This window comes from Manis javanica, chromosome 15 (assembly GCF_040802235.1).
Source record: "Manis javanica isolate MJ-LG chromosome 15, MJ_LKY, whole genome shotgun sequence".
NCBI classification, from domain to species: domain Eukaryota; kingdom Metazoa; phylum Chordata; class Mammalia; order Pholidota; family Manidae; genus Manis; species Manis javanica.
Genome location: NC_133170.1, coordinates 19,125,435 through 19,141,288, shown reverse-complemented (window position 1 = coordinate 19,141,288; position 15,854 = coordinate 19,125,435). Strand labels below are relative to the sequence as shown.

Here is a 15,854-nt window from a genome sequence, read left to right as displayed (position 1 = left end):
ATAGCAAGTGTGAGATCTGGAGTCAGGTTACTCATATTCAGAATTCTCAGGCCAAAATTTAAAGTAATTCCTTTGTAACTTAGTTTTCTCATTTGTGAAAGTAGGGTTATTAGGCTACTTTGACAATAATACTAATAAAAACGTTCAGTAATAAAAAAAGGCCAGTAACCCTTCACAGAAGAGTCGTCAAGAGGATCAATGAGGTCCAATACTTGGAGAAGTGCCTAGAATACATTAATTCCTCAAAAAAAAGTTTTCTTCTCATAAGGGAAGTAATGAGCTTTAAAGTAGAAGAAATTCAGTATCAAAAAATGAGGTCCATGCTTCTCAGAAGCACTTAACACTAGGTAGCAGTAGATCTTACCCTTAGAGAGTAAAGAAGAAAATATCTCATACTTCTGATTTTCCCCATATTTAAAATTGCTCAAAAAAAAAAGATTTTTAAAGTATATTCTTCAACACTTTTTTTGAGACATCAACAGGCTCCTGTCTGCACAAGAAAGTAATATTTGCTAGATGAAAGCTTGGCTTGGGTTTTCCCAGTCATGGCAGCAGAGGTTATTCTCTGTGTATTCTGGAGTGGATATATCACTTTTTGCACACTTCATCGAATGTTTGCAAATACTTTGCAATACTTTGGAGATAGCACACATTCAATTCCAGACCACCACATTAAAGCAAATACTGTAATAAAGCTAGTCAAATGAATTTTTTGGTTACTCAGTGCATATAAAATTTAAACTTACACTATACTGTAGTCTATGAAGTGTTATATAGCATTGTGTGTTAAAAAGAAACAATGTACATACCTTAGTTAAAAACACTTGGGCTAGTTTGAAAAAGATGCACCCCTATGTTTATCACAGCACTGTTTACAATAGCCAAGAAATGGAAGCAACCTAAGTGTCCATTAGTAGATAAATGGATAAAGAAGATGTGATACATATACACAATAGAATATTATTCAGCCGTAAGAAGAAAACAAACCCTACCATTTGCAACAGCATGGATGGAGCTAGAGGATATTACGCTCAGTGAAATAAGCCAGGCGGAGAGAGACAAGTACCAAATGATTTCACTCATATGTGGAGTATAAGAACAAAGAAAAACTGAAGGAACAAAACAGAAGCACAATCACAGAACCCAAGAATAGACTAACAGTTACCGAAGGGAAAGGGACTGGGGAGGATGGGTGGGAAGGGAGGGATAAGGGCGGGGAAAAAGAAAGGGCACATTACGATTAGCATGTGTAATGTGGGGGAGGGGTGGCGTGGGGAGGGCTGTGCAACACAGAAGACCAGTAGGGATTCTGCAGCATCTTACTACGCTGCGGGACAGTGACTGTAATGGGGTTTGTTGGGGGGACTTTGTGAAGGGGGGAGCATAGTAAACATAATGTTCTTCATGTAATTGTAGATTAATGATACCAAAAAAAAAAAAAACACTTGGGCTAAAAATGCTAACCATCATCTGAGCTTTCAGTAATTTTTGCTTGGGGGGGTGTTGGCTCAATGTCGATGGCTGCTGAAGTCTGGTTGGCTGTGGTTATTTGTTAAACAATGAAGGTTGCCACATTTATTGATTCTTCCTTCCATGAAGGATTTCTCTGTAGCATGTGATGCTGTTTGATACCATTTTAACCACAGTGGATTTCTTTCAAAATTGTAGTTAATCCTCTCAAACCCTGCCGCTGCTTTATCAACTAAGTTTATGTAATATTCTGAATCCTTTGTTGTCATCTCAGCTGTCCTCACAACATCTTCACCAGGAGCAGATTCCATCTCAAGGAACCACTTTACTCATCCATGAAAGGCAACTCCTCATCCGTTACATCATGAGATACAGCAGTTCAGTCCCATCTTCAGGCTCTAGACCTACTGTACTTACAGTACTTACAGGTACTTACAAATAACCCACTAGCAGTTTATAGATACTAAGTGTTTATTCTTCATAACAACCCTATGAGGCAAGTACTGTTGTCTCCACTTTACAGATGAGTAAACAGAAGCATTACAAGATTTACTGATGTACTATTAAGTGGCAGAGCAGGGACTTGAAGTCAGACACTGGGACCTACCACCGGAATCTGAACAAGCTGAGTGCTGAACAGAATTGAGTTGAGACACGATTGTGCTTCATGCCACAAAACCCTCCACTTCTTTATCTTTGATTGGGCCAAGGTGCCGGTGAAAATTGAATTCAAAAGCCAACAGCATGTTACCTTTGTGTCATAGCAACCTCCAGGACTTGGGCTGAGTGGGTTCAGGTCCTCACGACAGCAGATGGTATTGCAGGGATCACCCTTACTGTAAGGTTCCTTCTTGTAATCTAGGAAACAGCCATGGGGCAAAGAGTGAGTACTGGCTATTCTGAGATGCACTTGTCCACGGTAAGCTCCCTGGGCTTGTGGGAGCCTAAGCAGAGCATATACCCCAGTGGCCTCCTCCCAGACCCAGAAGTCCCCTTTGGTTTGTACTAAGAAAGGGCAACTGTAAGTCCCCAGCCCCAGGCCCAGCCTTCCAAGAACCTTGCACAGTGAAGAGTAGATGAAATAGAGATAATAGAGGATAAATGTGCATCAATTTTTTTCAACAAAATATATGCAAATTTGACTTTGAAACTAATCAATAAAAATTAAGTATTTATGAGTAATTTTTGTTTTATTAGCTGCTTGTGTCCTTGGAAGGAAACGTGTGTTTGGGGTGAGGGGTAATAAAAGGGCCCTGTTTGGATTATTTCCCCTATTTTTTACATGTAATTTCTTTACATTAAAAATCTGTAGGTTCTTCTCTGTCATATTACAAAAAGGAGGACAAAATTCTATTTGTTGAGTACAAAATATGTATAGAATTAGTTGAATACTAAAAATTCAGTAACTTTTTATAATTCCTTCTAGTACAGAGATAAACTTAAATGGACTCTATCCATAGGGAAGAAAAGGAGTTTTGAAGATCGATTCTTGAGAAACATGCTACGTACTGTTGTATCGCATGATGTATTTCATGGAGGCCGTATCAGTCACTCGCCCGTGGTCACGCCGGAAGATTTTGGCTCGGGAAGCCAGATCGTAAGAGTATTCCATACCCAGCTTCTGAACTAACATTGGATAGCCACTCCAGTTGTAGATTTTTTCATGGAAAGGAATGTTGTAGGAGGGCCAATATCCTGATTTGGAAGGGAAGGGAAGGTAGGATTGACAAGGAGGGAGACAGAAGGGAGTGGGAACAAAAGAAATGTTATTAATGATAGTTTCTTTTGCAAGCACACAGGTGTTTGTAATGACAAAATGAAATCATATAGAAAATAAAGCTTTGAATGTGAACCTTGGCAGTCAAACCAATCCTTTTAAATTGACTGTGTCAGTATACCTGTAGATTAAATTCCATCAGGGGAAGAAGAGCATCAGAATTCTTTGGTTTTCACCCAAAATTCATAAAGCCATCTTAGCCAGAAAATGACCTTATCATATCTAGAGCAAAATGAACTGTCTAACACAAAGTGGTGGGGAACTCATCTGCATGGACTTGGTTACTGAAATGCCAAGTGGAGGTTTCCCAACGTGGCCCTTGCAAGGAATATGCCAAGTGCTAATCATGGATAGCAGAACACAGGACCAGGCATCAGAAAACCTGCATGCCAGGCTTAGGGCTGAATCACTTGCTCTTAGGCATTAACCTCATTGTCTTTCTTTTCTTAGCAGGGGGAGGGAAAGGGAGAGTCCATAATGTGAGAGGACTGGAGGTGACTAGGGTTCCGGCAGGCTGTAAGCTCCTTTGACTCTAAACATTCACAAAAGCTCAGCTTCATTCAAAGCTCCACAGTGTGTGAAGGCCACAGAGCCCACTAGCCACTAAGCATCGAACATGTGACACAGATCTGGTAGAATTAACATTGCAGGAACATCCCAGATGATAGTGTCCTGGTTGACTGTCCATAGGACAGTCAACACAGAGGCATCTCCACCATTCAGGGATGGGTACCATCCGCCCCACATTCTCTTGGCCCTTGTCTGCCTTTCTCCCTTTTTTACTGTTTTATAGGATCCCCTGCTCAGGCATGAGGCTATTGAGACCAGATATAATAAGACATTCAACCTTGCTGATTCTGGGACACAGAGCACACTGAAAATCAGAAGTTAAAATCACACTTATTACAGTATATCCAGGTTGTATAGACTTCGGAGTTAGACTGTCTGGATCTGAAGCCCGGGCCCACCCTTATTAGGTATGTGACCTTAGACAATTATGAACCTCTCTGTGCCTCCATGTTGTCATCTATAAAATGTGAACAATGACAGTACTTAGTAAACATTATCGTGAGCATTGAGGTCAAACAGTGGGGTGCTTACAACACTAATATTTGGTAAGAATGAGGTGAATGTTAGCTACTATAATCATATTTCTCTTGATGTGAACAGCTTGAATGAATAATAAAAATAGCTGCTTTATACTTCACATTTTCATAAAGCTTTATGAGATACAAAAGCATTTAAAATAGAGTTATCATGTATGATCTCATAACAACCTGATGATGTATCACCTTCCCTCCATATGAAGGAAGAAACAAGTTCAGAGAGGTCAAATGCCTCCCTCTGGACAAAGCGCCCAGGGCTCTGTCAACACACCACAGCTGGAGGCGCGGCACACCACAGCATTCCAAGTGCCAGGAGGTCCTGGGACATTGTTTTTAGTGATCACTTACGTGGGTAAATCACATTTCTAAGCCTTTTGTTTCTTACAGTAAAATGGTAACAGTACTATTTATCTGGGAGTATGTTACAAAGATCAAACAAGACAATTTAAGTAAAAGGCTCAGAAGTGTGTCTAGTATGTAGTAGACACTCAGTAAGTTTAACTCTCTGCTCTCTCCTCCTCTGGCAGAACAAACAGACAAGAAATGACAGGCAGATCAGTATCAGCTTTTTTTAGTCTCCGGGTAGTTTTTTCATGGGCTCTCAGAATGAGACTGTAAAGAACCCTTCTATAGTCAGTGGCCGTCTGAAGAAGAAAAGGCCTTGGGTAATCAGTCCACCCGAACAAGCACCCGCCTGGCGGGCACGCTCTCACTCTGCTGGCTCTGGGGCCCAGCCTCCAAGGTCATCCCGCTAGTCCTCGGTCCTGACGGGCCACGCCCACCGAGTAACTGCCTAATGGTTTGACTTCTCCCATGGATTTCCTACAAGAAAAGGAGGCAGATCCACTACTTAGGAGTATCTGATCTGTTTGGAAATTGACATTTACAGCTTCATTCTGTCTTATGCACATTATATGCATTTAGTTGGCGTGAGCCATTCCTGCTGAGATGGCTCACTCCAGGTGTCACACAAAAAGCAATACGGGTACTTAGGAAACTGAGAACCTGGCCCCGATCCATCGGCCCACACCTTATCTTGGTTCTGTTCCTTGCAATCGTTTCCTTCTGATTTCCAGTCTAGTCTCCCTTTTCAAAAACTCCCATTTTCTGAAGAATAAAGGCCACACTGTTTAGCAGGATACACAAGGCCAATATTCATTCCCCAGTGCCCACCATCTGCTCTGTAGCCTTTCCTCTAGCTGTCTTGAACCGAGAGTTTCTTAATCACACCAGTTTTCATGCCTCCACTTGTTTGATCTTGTCCCCTTGTTGAATTGCTTAGCTCTTTTTAGCCTTTAAATTTCCACTTAGACATTATCTTCATTTCCATTTATTCAACAAATATTCAGTGAGGACTTAATTGTGTGTGCCAAGCACTATGTTCCACATAAGATAATAGTACTTGCTTTGTGGCAGCTGTATATTAAAAAATTTACAAGAATTACCTCAATTAACTCTCACGATAGCCCTGTGAAATTTTAAAAATCCACACTCGCACATCCAAAATCTCTTGGGACACAGATGTGTTCAGAATTCTGGGATTTTCAGATTTTTGAACAGCAATGGGGTGCGTCCGTTCTGCATAACACTGCAGTCTCTGTGGGAAGCATCCCATAATCAAAAGATACTGATATTTCTATAGCCTAACCTATGAATCGTCTCCTGGGAGGAGAGGAAACAAAGATGGTAAACAGACAGTACATGTTAGTGTTTGCTACCAAATGAGTTCAGGTAAGGTCTTACTTTACCAAGTTTGCTAGGACAAAAGAAACAAAGCCAAACAGCTTTTGGGTTTAGTTTTAAGATTTCAAAATTGCAAAATAAGTGATTGTGGACCGGTCACATTTTATAGACAAAGAAAATGAAGCTTGGAGAGTAGATAACTTGCCCAAGATTTTGAGGAGCAGACTCAAATCAATACAGTGTGATTCCAAAACCTGGACTCTGGCTCTGCCACTGTCTCCCATCCTTCCCCCCTGACAGTGACTCCCACTTGGGATTCACCACCAGGATTCCCACTTGGGGCAGCAGACGTGAGGACTGACCTTTCTGGGTTCTAATGGCTGCTCTGTGTGCACTGCTTCCTTACTGGACTGAAGCTTGGGGATTTTGTACCTGCATCCATGTTTTTCCAGAGTAGACCTCCCACAAATATTTGCTAAATTGAACTAAAGGTCATAAGATCATGAATGCCTGGCTTTGTCCCCATCTACGCACTGTTACAGAAGAGCTGGAGGTGCACATATACGTGTTGTGCTGAACCTGGTCATTCTTTCCCAGACTAGCTAGCAATGGGGTCCCATCAACTTTTTCCCACCACATACACTGCATCATGCATTCACACACATGCATACTCGTCAGACTTCCGGCAGTAACAAAGTACCTCTCCGCAGAACGTGAGTTTGTTCAGAATATTCTACAAATGTAGGAATCTGCTCCACAACGTACAGAGTGCCATTTTCAAGGCTCTGGTTCAGCTTCACCCTCTTCAGGTCCAGGATCATGTACTGATTGTTATAGGTGCCTGAAATATCGGGAGACATGAAGCAGGGCATGGGTGTGGCTTCCCAGGCTAACTGGAAACCTGAACATCAGTACATGCTTAAAAGTTATGCTGCAGGGCCACTTACCAGAGTTGTATTTTGAAAAGATCTCTGCCCACTGCCTGCCATTATCTGCCATCATACTGGCTACACGAACTCTTTGCCAGGCCAAGAGAGACTGGGGTACCACAAGCTCTAGTAGGGTCTTATTATACACGCTGTTTGTGGTCTGCAGCAATACCAAACCGCTGCTAAGAATGTAAAAGTCATCCAGAGACTCCAAAAACCCTACAGGAAAAAAAATTAAAAAAAATAATCTTCTGTATACTGGAATACTGAACCGTCATTATTAGTACAGTTTTATGTACACAGTGCATTTTACAAAGAGTAGCAGGTACAAGTACCCTTGATTTGCAGTGGCCTCTGCCAGCTTTGACCCAGGTCAGCAGCAGTAACTCAACAGGTGGTTATAAGGGTGCCAGTGGACCTCCATGCCTAGACCCTCCATTGAAATTTTTTGATTTTATGATTGGGAATGTCAAAAATACATTAAATCAAGATTATTCCAGTTTTCCAAAATGATGAACGGAAACAGATTCCCACTTGCTAGGATAGTGCAGAGCTTTTAATTGAGGGGGATGCGAGTTGGGTTCCTTGTGGGATAGTAAGAATGGGGTGCCTTTTTTCTCTTTCTACTTTATCGTATTTTCCAAATTTTACATAATGAATCTACATGATTTTTATTAATAGAAAAAATCTACATTTATAGCAGTGAACATGGGATTTAAACTAGGGTCTTGACACTCCGGGTCGATGATTTTATAAATGTTGGAGGCAACATACTGAAGTCAGTGAAGCCACATGTCTTTTTCAAAGGCTTATTTTGTGCCTTCTGCTGTGATGAGTGGTACAGATCGGGAATGTCAGGCCCAGCTGTAACAGGGAGGATATACAGTCATCATCAGCTAATGGTGACAGACAAGCTGTCAGTGGAAACACCCCCGAGAAGGGCCCCAGGGAGACAGAGGGGCCTGGGGAATGAGCTCCTCTGGTGCTTCCCAAATGTCCACTATTTTTATCCACGATCATTTTTGCCATTTCTGATTACTACCTGTACTATTATTTGCTTCCAACTTTTTCTTAAATTAACTCTCTCCAAACTTAAAATAGAGCCTTGTCACATACATTAATATCCAAGGAACCATGGGTTTGATGTTTTTGTTTTGGTTCTGTTATTTCAAAAAACACATAATTCCTACTAACATGCAAAAAACGACTTGTCCACAAACTACCTAATACTCGCTCCCCAGCACTATGCCCACCACGCATGGAGCAACAGCAGTGCGAGCAAGATGAGGCTAGGAGAGGTGAGGACGTCTTCCCAAGGTCATACGCCCAGCTCCTGGCAGACCTGGGCCAGAATGCAGGCCCTTGATCCAGTACTCTTCCCGCTAAGTTTGAACACCTATGCTCAACCGTCCCGGCCCTCTCCACTTCTGTCTTAATGAAGGCTGTGGCGGAGAGCTTCTTGGAGGAAGCGGCCGGAAGAGAGTCTGGAAGCTTGCATAAATAACGCTGACCAGGAAGAGAGCGCTGAGCGTCACAGGTGGAGCAATAATAGGGGAAAAGATACACAAAGGAACAAATGTGGCGTTGGAGAGTGGAAGTTTTGAGTGGCAGGGCCAAGAAATATTAGAAAATACAGTTGGCTAGTTATTCATTCATGCAACAAAAAAGCTATAGTTTAGTCGTGGTAGGGATAGGTGGGGTGGGATCAAATACTGGTATACCTGACGCCAAAGCTAAGACTTCCCAGCATGCACTGGAGGTCAGAAGGCCTGTATTTTATTAGTTCCCTGCATTGCAACTAACAAATTTGGCACTTCTCATTTTGCCTCTCTGTTCCTTATTCCCTTCTCTGATAACCTGGGACTAAGTGACATCACTCAGCTCTAAGAATCTAATTTTAATTTTAATTTTAATTTTTATAAGTTCTTGACTAGGAAAGTCAAAGATGAGGGCAGTGTCCAGCTAACTTATGTGAACCTCCACAGGCTGTGATTAGCATATGCAGTGGTTTGGATAAATGACAGAAGGTTGCACATTCCAGATAGTATAAGGCTTGAAGAGTGGCTGGAACCCTTTAACAAAATTTTGATGGATAACCCCCTCTTGGAGACAGCTTGGACGTAGGACACGTGGCTTGACAAGCAAAGCACAGGATGGACTTCAATAGCCATTCATTCACCTCTTGAGCTGGGGTCATTTGGCAGTGTTCAAACTGTAAAACCATACTTAGCAGCCTGTGCAAGCTTCCTGTACAAAATCTCCATAGGGTGGAATGCCGGAGCTGTGGCGTGGTGACCGGCTAATTCCTTCCTTGCTGTAGTAACCTCTGTGGACACAAGAGGGCAGGCATTCTTTACTACGTGTGAGTGAATGACTAATCCAAGCATGTAAGGAGTATTCTTTCACTCAAGAGCAAGACTGTTTATTAAAGATGGACAAATACAGGGCACCCAGAGTTCTGCAACAAAGAGGAGGCTTGCAAAAACCATGAGTCAAGAAGGTCAATTCCATAGTTCAGAGTTTAAGTTAAAAAAGAAAAGAAAAGAAACAAAAGGCCCATGGGACAAAGTTCCAAAACATTGCAATGTAAGAGAAACAAATATTCTTTGTGTAAAATTATATTCTTGCTCTTATCTGTCATTAGCAGCTTTGGAAGGCAAACTATTTTAGATCAGGAGAAAGTGAAACACTTGAGTATGAAAGCCAGCCTGCAAATAACATTTCATAGTAAGCTTCTTAATGAATTTAATTGAGAAATAAAAGGGAACACTTACAGTTAATAAATTCTACTTCAAGACTTTGAATCAGAAAATGAACAGTGACCACTACCCTCCGATGCCATTGAGACCTGCTACTTAGTACAACCCAGAAAAGCTTACCCTTATTATCCTACCCAGCATTTAAAATGTGTCCATTTGCACACTGCATGCATTCACTGTCCCAAGACTCCAAAGACAAAAACCATTCCTTCCTTCCAAAGGGTAGGGTCAGCACTGACCAAGGACGCAAACAGCATAAAACTCAGGGCCAGCAGTACAGTTCATGACTGTAAAAGTAGCTATGCTGCATTTCTTTACCCCTCCCTCTGTCCATAGCCTCGGCAAGTGACTTTGCAGCTTCTCCCATCCAAGGATGTCTGTTCCCCACCTCTTACACTGGGGCTAGATTTGGAACTTGCTTCAGCTAATAGAACGTGCCAGGTTGGAGCCCGGGCCTTGAGAGACCTTGCACACATCTGCCTGCTCTATTGTAACCCTGTTACTGTCTCATAAACAAGCTTAGCCTAGCGTGGTCTCAGGGATGAGAGACCAGAGACCATGTGGGGGCAGACAAGCAACCTCAGGAAAGGCCAGCCTCTAGCCAGCCAAGCCCCAAACACGCAAGCAAGTTCACCCAAGGTCAGCAGCCTATGGCCAACGTATGTGTGCATGTGCCTGGCGGAGGGGTCCAGAAAGAATCACTCAGCTGATTTGGAGACTCAAAAGCAATGATAACCACATACTGTTTCCAGCCACAAGGTTTTGGAAGTTATTTTTTACACAGAAATAGCTAACTGATCCATTAACAGGAATCCAATTAGACAGTGTATTTTGTCTGGAAATGTCTTACTGCCATTTGACGTTGACACAGATGGACATGACACTTTGGGAACTCTTTTCTTTCCTTTTATTTTTGAAAGAAAAAGCAAATTAACAACACTGCACCATCCTCAGCCTTTCTGCTCAGCGTCTTCTCACTGCTGAAGAGGGACAGAATCACCAATCTGTGCTGGGCTGGCTGACTTCTCTAAGCCAATCTAATAATCACTCAATAAATGTTTATTAAACATATTATAGCCCAAGCACCACGCAATGGTTCCCAGTCCAGAGACTGTACCAGAATTCCATCAGGAGCTTGTAAAGGCACGTGCCCTGACTGCCCCACCTGCCCACCTCTGCTCGCCTCGGAGTCCCACCTGAACCCCTGCCCTGAGGCTGCTGTCTGCAGCAGGAGAATCTTCTTCCCCACTCTGAGAAAGGGAAGGCTGCAGGCTCCCTGTTATCCCAGGACCCAAAATCCTAGTCATTTATTTTGCCTACTCAGTGATGGGCTTGGTCTTCCCACCTTCCAGCATGGCTCTTACCTGCTTCTCTTCCTGCCAGGATCCTAGCTGCTACCAATAAATGTCCGTTCTCCTTCCAATGACTTCTTCAATCAAGTATTTACTGAGCGCATTTCCACCTAATCCTGCAGTAGGAATGCGGTAAGTGGAGGATTCATCCTATTAGGTGTTCACACACACCAGTTGGACTATCTTAGAGTGGTCCACAGAGAGGAAGTAGCAGGTCTTTTAAAGATAATATAGAGTAAAAATAAAGAAGGTGGGCTTATATTGAATCAATATCCTGCTGTATTCCACATCAAAATGAAATTTGCTTTTTTCTTCAATAATAAATTATCTTATTTACTTCAGATTATGTCATTTATTTGTTTACTGTTTCCTTTTCCATCTATCGCATAGTATGTAACATCTATAGGGAAGGGACTTAGTTTCTGTCTGTTCACTCCAGCACCAAGGAAAGGAGTTGACACATAGTAGTTGCTCAGCAGATAACCATTCAATCTAAGGAAGAAAGAACACACCGTGCTGACCAGCATTTACCATGCACCTATGCACACCAGATACTTCACTTTATAAGGACGGATACCTCCATTTGAGGATCACAAAAAGATCTCTTAGATGAACTATTTTAAAAACATATTTAGCAATTTAAAGCCAGTAAGCAGCATTGTCAGGAATAAATCTAAGACTGACTCTCAGCACATGCCTTTTCCACTGCACCAGATGCCTGACAAAAGCAGTGGGAACAGATACGTAGTCAGGCAAATGGCAACAACAGTTACACATACAGTGGAGCAAATACAGCAGAAGTGACTGAGAGGACTGAGTCATGGGGAGCTGCATGTGTAAACGGGCTGCAGTTGGGGAAAATCACTATATGACCAGTTACTCAAGACAAGTCTGGAAAATAAAGTGGGATTTCTGCAAAGATAGAAGGGAGGGAGCTTCTTGAGCTAAGAGAGAAAAGACAGGTGTGGCCTGGCCAAAGTCAGCAGGGTCTTGGATGGTGCCAAAGAACAAAAGAAAAGTATTCAGGAAAACAGAAAAGAAATGCTACAAAATCTGTGTGTAATCTTTTGGAATAGGTGCTCTAGTTGCACTTTTTTTTCTTTTTCCTCCCTTGGTTCTACTTTTTGAAGGTGGAAAAGACAAATCTTGGCATGTACCAACTCGCAGGTTGTGTCTATTTCAGCTTTGTGAGCAACATGTCTAAAAGGGGTAACATAAAATTAATAAAGTAATTACAGTACATTAAAAGTGTTGACAACATACATGAATTAAGGAGGCAATTTCTTAACCTATGACAAGTAATAACTGCAGATTATGAAGGAGACTTGACTAAATTTTCTTGGGGTTTGGATGCTATTCTTTTATCTTCCTGTGCACCTACTTGCAAGTATTTTAATTTCAAACAAGAAAAGGTTGAGCAAATAAATCTTTGCTTCCGAGACCAGGAGGGCTGCCAGCGTCTCACTGGGTGGTGGGGCTTGGACCCCATCTACTCGAATCACCTAGGCTACTTTGTTACAGATCCCCCAGCCGAGGTCAACTGAGTTAGAATTTCAGTGGATGGCACACTGGAATCTCCATTTTTAGCAAGCTCCACAGAAAATTTAAGTGTAAGAGGTATACGCTTGGGGGGGTGGGGGGGGGATGGCGGGATTTCTGAATGCACTGCATGGCAGGAGCGCATGCGTGCTTGCTGAAACACACCCGGTGCGTCCCACAGAACCTCACCTGTAGATAATTAAGCTTGGAGCTGCAGCCTCATAGGGATCATCATTACTGGAACCCTCAATTAAAACACTCTGATTAGGTTCCAACTTTTGTTCCCATGCAAGAGCTCCACCCACCTGGCATGCCAGGAGGTCCTGTGAGTTCATGGCTCTTCCAGTTTTAACCATTTAACTTAAATGCAAACTGAACCATTTCTGGAAAACAAGTAACAGTGGCTGGTAGACTACTGTGTTTGAATGAACCCAGTCCCCGACCCCCGAGTAAGTATACTTTTGAGTATGCTATTTAACTTTTCTCAACCTGTTTCTTTATTTGAAAAATGCAGATAACAATACCCTCCCTGTTAGGTTTTCATGGAAATTAAGTGACACCATACACATCAAATATTTGGCCTAGTGTCAATCACAGTGGCAGGCACGTAAGTAGAAGCTAACAAATTAGTTTGTCTCTTTTATTTCGGTGACAAGTTGAACACGAACAAGTTTATAGTAACTTACTTAAAACTTGGGTGTTGCCTAATCCTCGTAAAACTGGCTAGGTCCTATTTGTGTCACTTATAATGAGGTTGGCTGTGAAGGATCAGCCTCAAGGTCCAACTCCGTGTGCTGAACATACACGTTTCCTCTGAAACGCCATCATAACAGTTACTGATCGAGTTGGACTCTTGTTTTCAAATCAGGGGTATAAAGAGGGAGAGTGAAACAGATGGGAAACAATGAGGCCGTGACAGACGTGAAGATCTCTTGGGCAGCCCTCACCCCCCTTGCACACCGCTCTCCCCCTCCTCTGCAGTCCCCACCACGTCCGTGGCACTTCCATAATTGTCTGCCTGCCTCCTTCCTTTGCATTTCTCTTCCTACTTTCTTTTTTTCCTTCCTTGCTTCCATAAATATTTATTCAGTGATCACCATGTGTAAGGCTCGGTGCCGGCCCTGGGGACCCAGGTCTGAATATGAAACGTGGGCTCTGAAGAAACAGCCCACCAGTTACCAAGGAAGCTCAAAACAGGGAATGCCTATGCGGCCTGAGGGTGGCGACGGCTTCCGAAAGGGGCATGTGGGGTACCTTTTGATCCTATAGAAAGCATTTGGGTAAAAGGTATCAAAAAGCAATAAAAATGTTCATACTAGAGTCGCTACTCCAATAACGGCAGCACAAAGGAACTGGATGATTTCTCCCACAAATAGAAATGATGAACACTGTATAAAATCATTTAAAACAACAAGGTGAAGGTACTAGAAAATGAGCCACGGCAGGAGACACTGAACACTGGCAGCTCCCGTTGAGAATATGAGTGTGTGGGCTCCTTGCCGGAGTGGACGCTCTGACCCCAGCCCCAGCTTTGGCGGAGGCACCCCCACGATGACTCAAGACAGCAGAGGTTAGAGTTCAGGGCTGCAGAGCCCCTGAGAATTTGAGGGGGAAATTGTGAGAACAAGAGAGAACTACAGAAAAGCAGAGATCAAAACTCTGAACACAGACTCCGCCCGATTCCCTGGCTGACCTGCTAACTGTGCAAGAGCGCGAGTTGCCAGTGAGCCCTGAGTCAAAACAGAAAGAAGTGAGATATTCATTCTAGTAAGAGAATCGTTTCCTGCTGAGGTACGCAGCTTCGCTGCCACTTTGAAAGAGGCTGTTCCCCAGCTCCGGGCGACTCACTGCTCAGGCTGCCCAAGGGCAGAATTCAGAGCCAGAGGAACAAATGGAAATTTAGAGGGGACCTCGGATAAGCAAACCACTGAGAAAGTTAGCTCTAAAAATCTGAGTTAACCTCTGCACAAATCCTTACTATACTCTGCAGGGGCTGTACGGGCCATCTCCAGGAGACAAGTTTGGAAAGAAAAAGCAGTTAGAAGTAAAAAAAGACTGAATAAACATATCAGCTGCTGCATACTGTGAGGGAGATACATTTTGAACTCTGAGTACAAGTAATTACCTACTGTAACAAAACACCAACAATTCTCAGAAAAGCAAATTCTAGAGACACTCTAATGCACTATATTCAATGTCCAATTTCAAACAAAAAGTAGACATGAAAAGAAGCAGGAAAACATGACCCACACTTTTAGAAAGTCACACAAAACTATCTCCAAATAGGCTTGTATATTGGATTTAGGAGACAAAGACTTCAACTTCAAACTGCTCAGAAAAGGAAAAGACAGGCTTAAAAGTTACCAGAAGGAATATTAACAGAGAAATGGAAAACAGACAAAGGACAAACTGGAAATTCTAGACCTGAAAAGTATGATATGTGAAATAAAAATTTCATTGGACAGATTCAGTACCAAATTTGAGATGGCAGAAGAATCAGTAAACTCAAAGTAGATCAATGTAAATTATCCGATCTGAAGATTAGAAAGAAAAAAAAGAATGAATAAAAATGAACGAAGTCCCAAAAACCATAGGATCAGATTATGCATCCTGACATATAGGCAACCAGAGTCCCAGAGGAGAGGGGAAAGGGTATGAGAGAAATATCTGACGCTATAACACCTGAAGCATTCCTGAATTTGATGAGAAACATTAATTTATAGATTTTATAAGCCCCCAAAACCCCAAAGAGAATAAATACAAACAAAATCAGAGCTAGTGTAATACATAGCCAAAGATGAATATATACCAGAAAGCCAAAGATAAAATATTAAAATTTAAATATATTTATATGTAATTTATATATGAAGAAAAAATATAGATATAAAATACATGTTCCCCCTGCATTCATATTTTTATCTTTGACTTTGTGATATGGTAGCTCAGATTTTCTTTGTATTTATTCTATTTGGGGTTTGTTGAGTTATATACATATACTAGTTACTATATATATATATATATATATATATATATATATATATATAGTATTACATAGTATATATATGTTTGTGTATATATATATATAGTTTTAATTTCTTTAAAAGACATTATGTTTAAATAAAATTATGAAACTGTATTGGTGGGTTTACAACCATATAAAGATGTAACTTATGACAATAGCAAAAAGAATAGGGAACACTAAATCGGATTATTACCATTGCAAAGATTCCTCTTTTTTA

At 41.8% G+C, this 15,854-nt stretch overlaps 1 protein-coding gene across 2 annotated transcripts in view; it reads right to left on the bottom strand.

The window, feature by feature from the left end:
- Positions 1-15,854, bottom strand: part of PLBD1 (phospholipase B domain containing 1) — a 53,206-nt gene that overhangs the window by 487 nt on the left and 36,865 nt on the right. For both annotated transcript variants that reach the window (XM_037023063.2, XM_073222364.1), the window contains 4 exons: positions 6,984-7,184; positions 6,737-6,877; positions 2,980-3,165; positions 2,222-2,328 (listed from right to left, as the gene is read on the bottom strand). In XM_037023063.2, the coding sequence (XP_036878958.1) occupies positions 2,222-2,328; positions 2,980-3,165; positions 6,737-6,877; positions 6,984-7,184 (635 nt within the window). The remainder of the gene's footprint in view (positions 1-2,221; positions 2,329-2,979; positions 3,166-6,736; positions 6,878-6,983; positions 7,185-15,854) is intronic.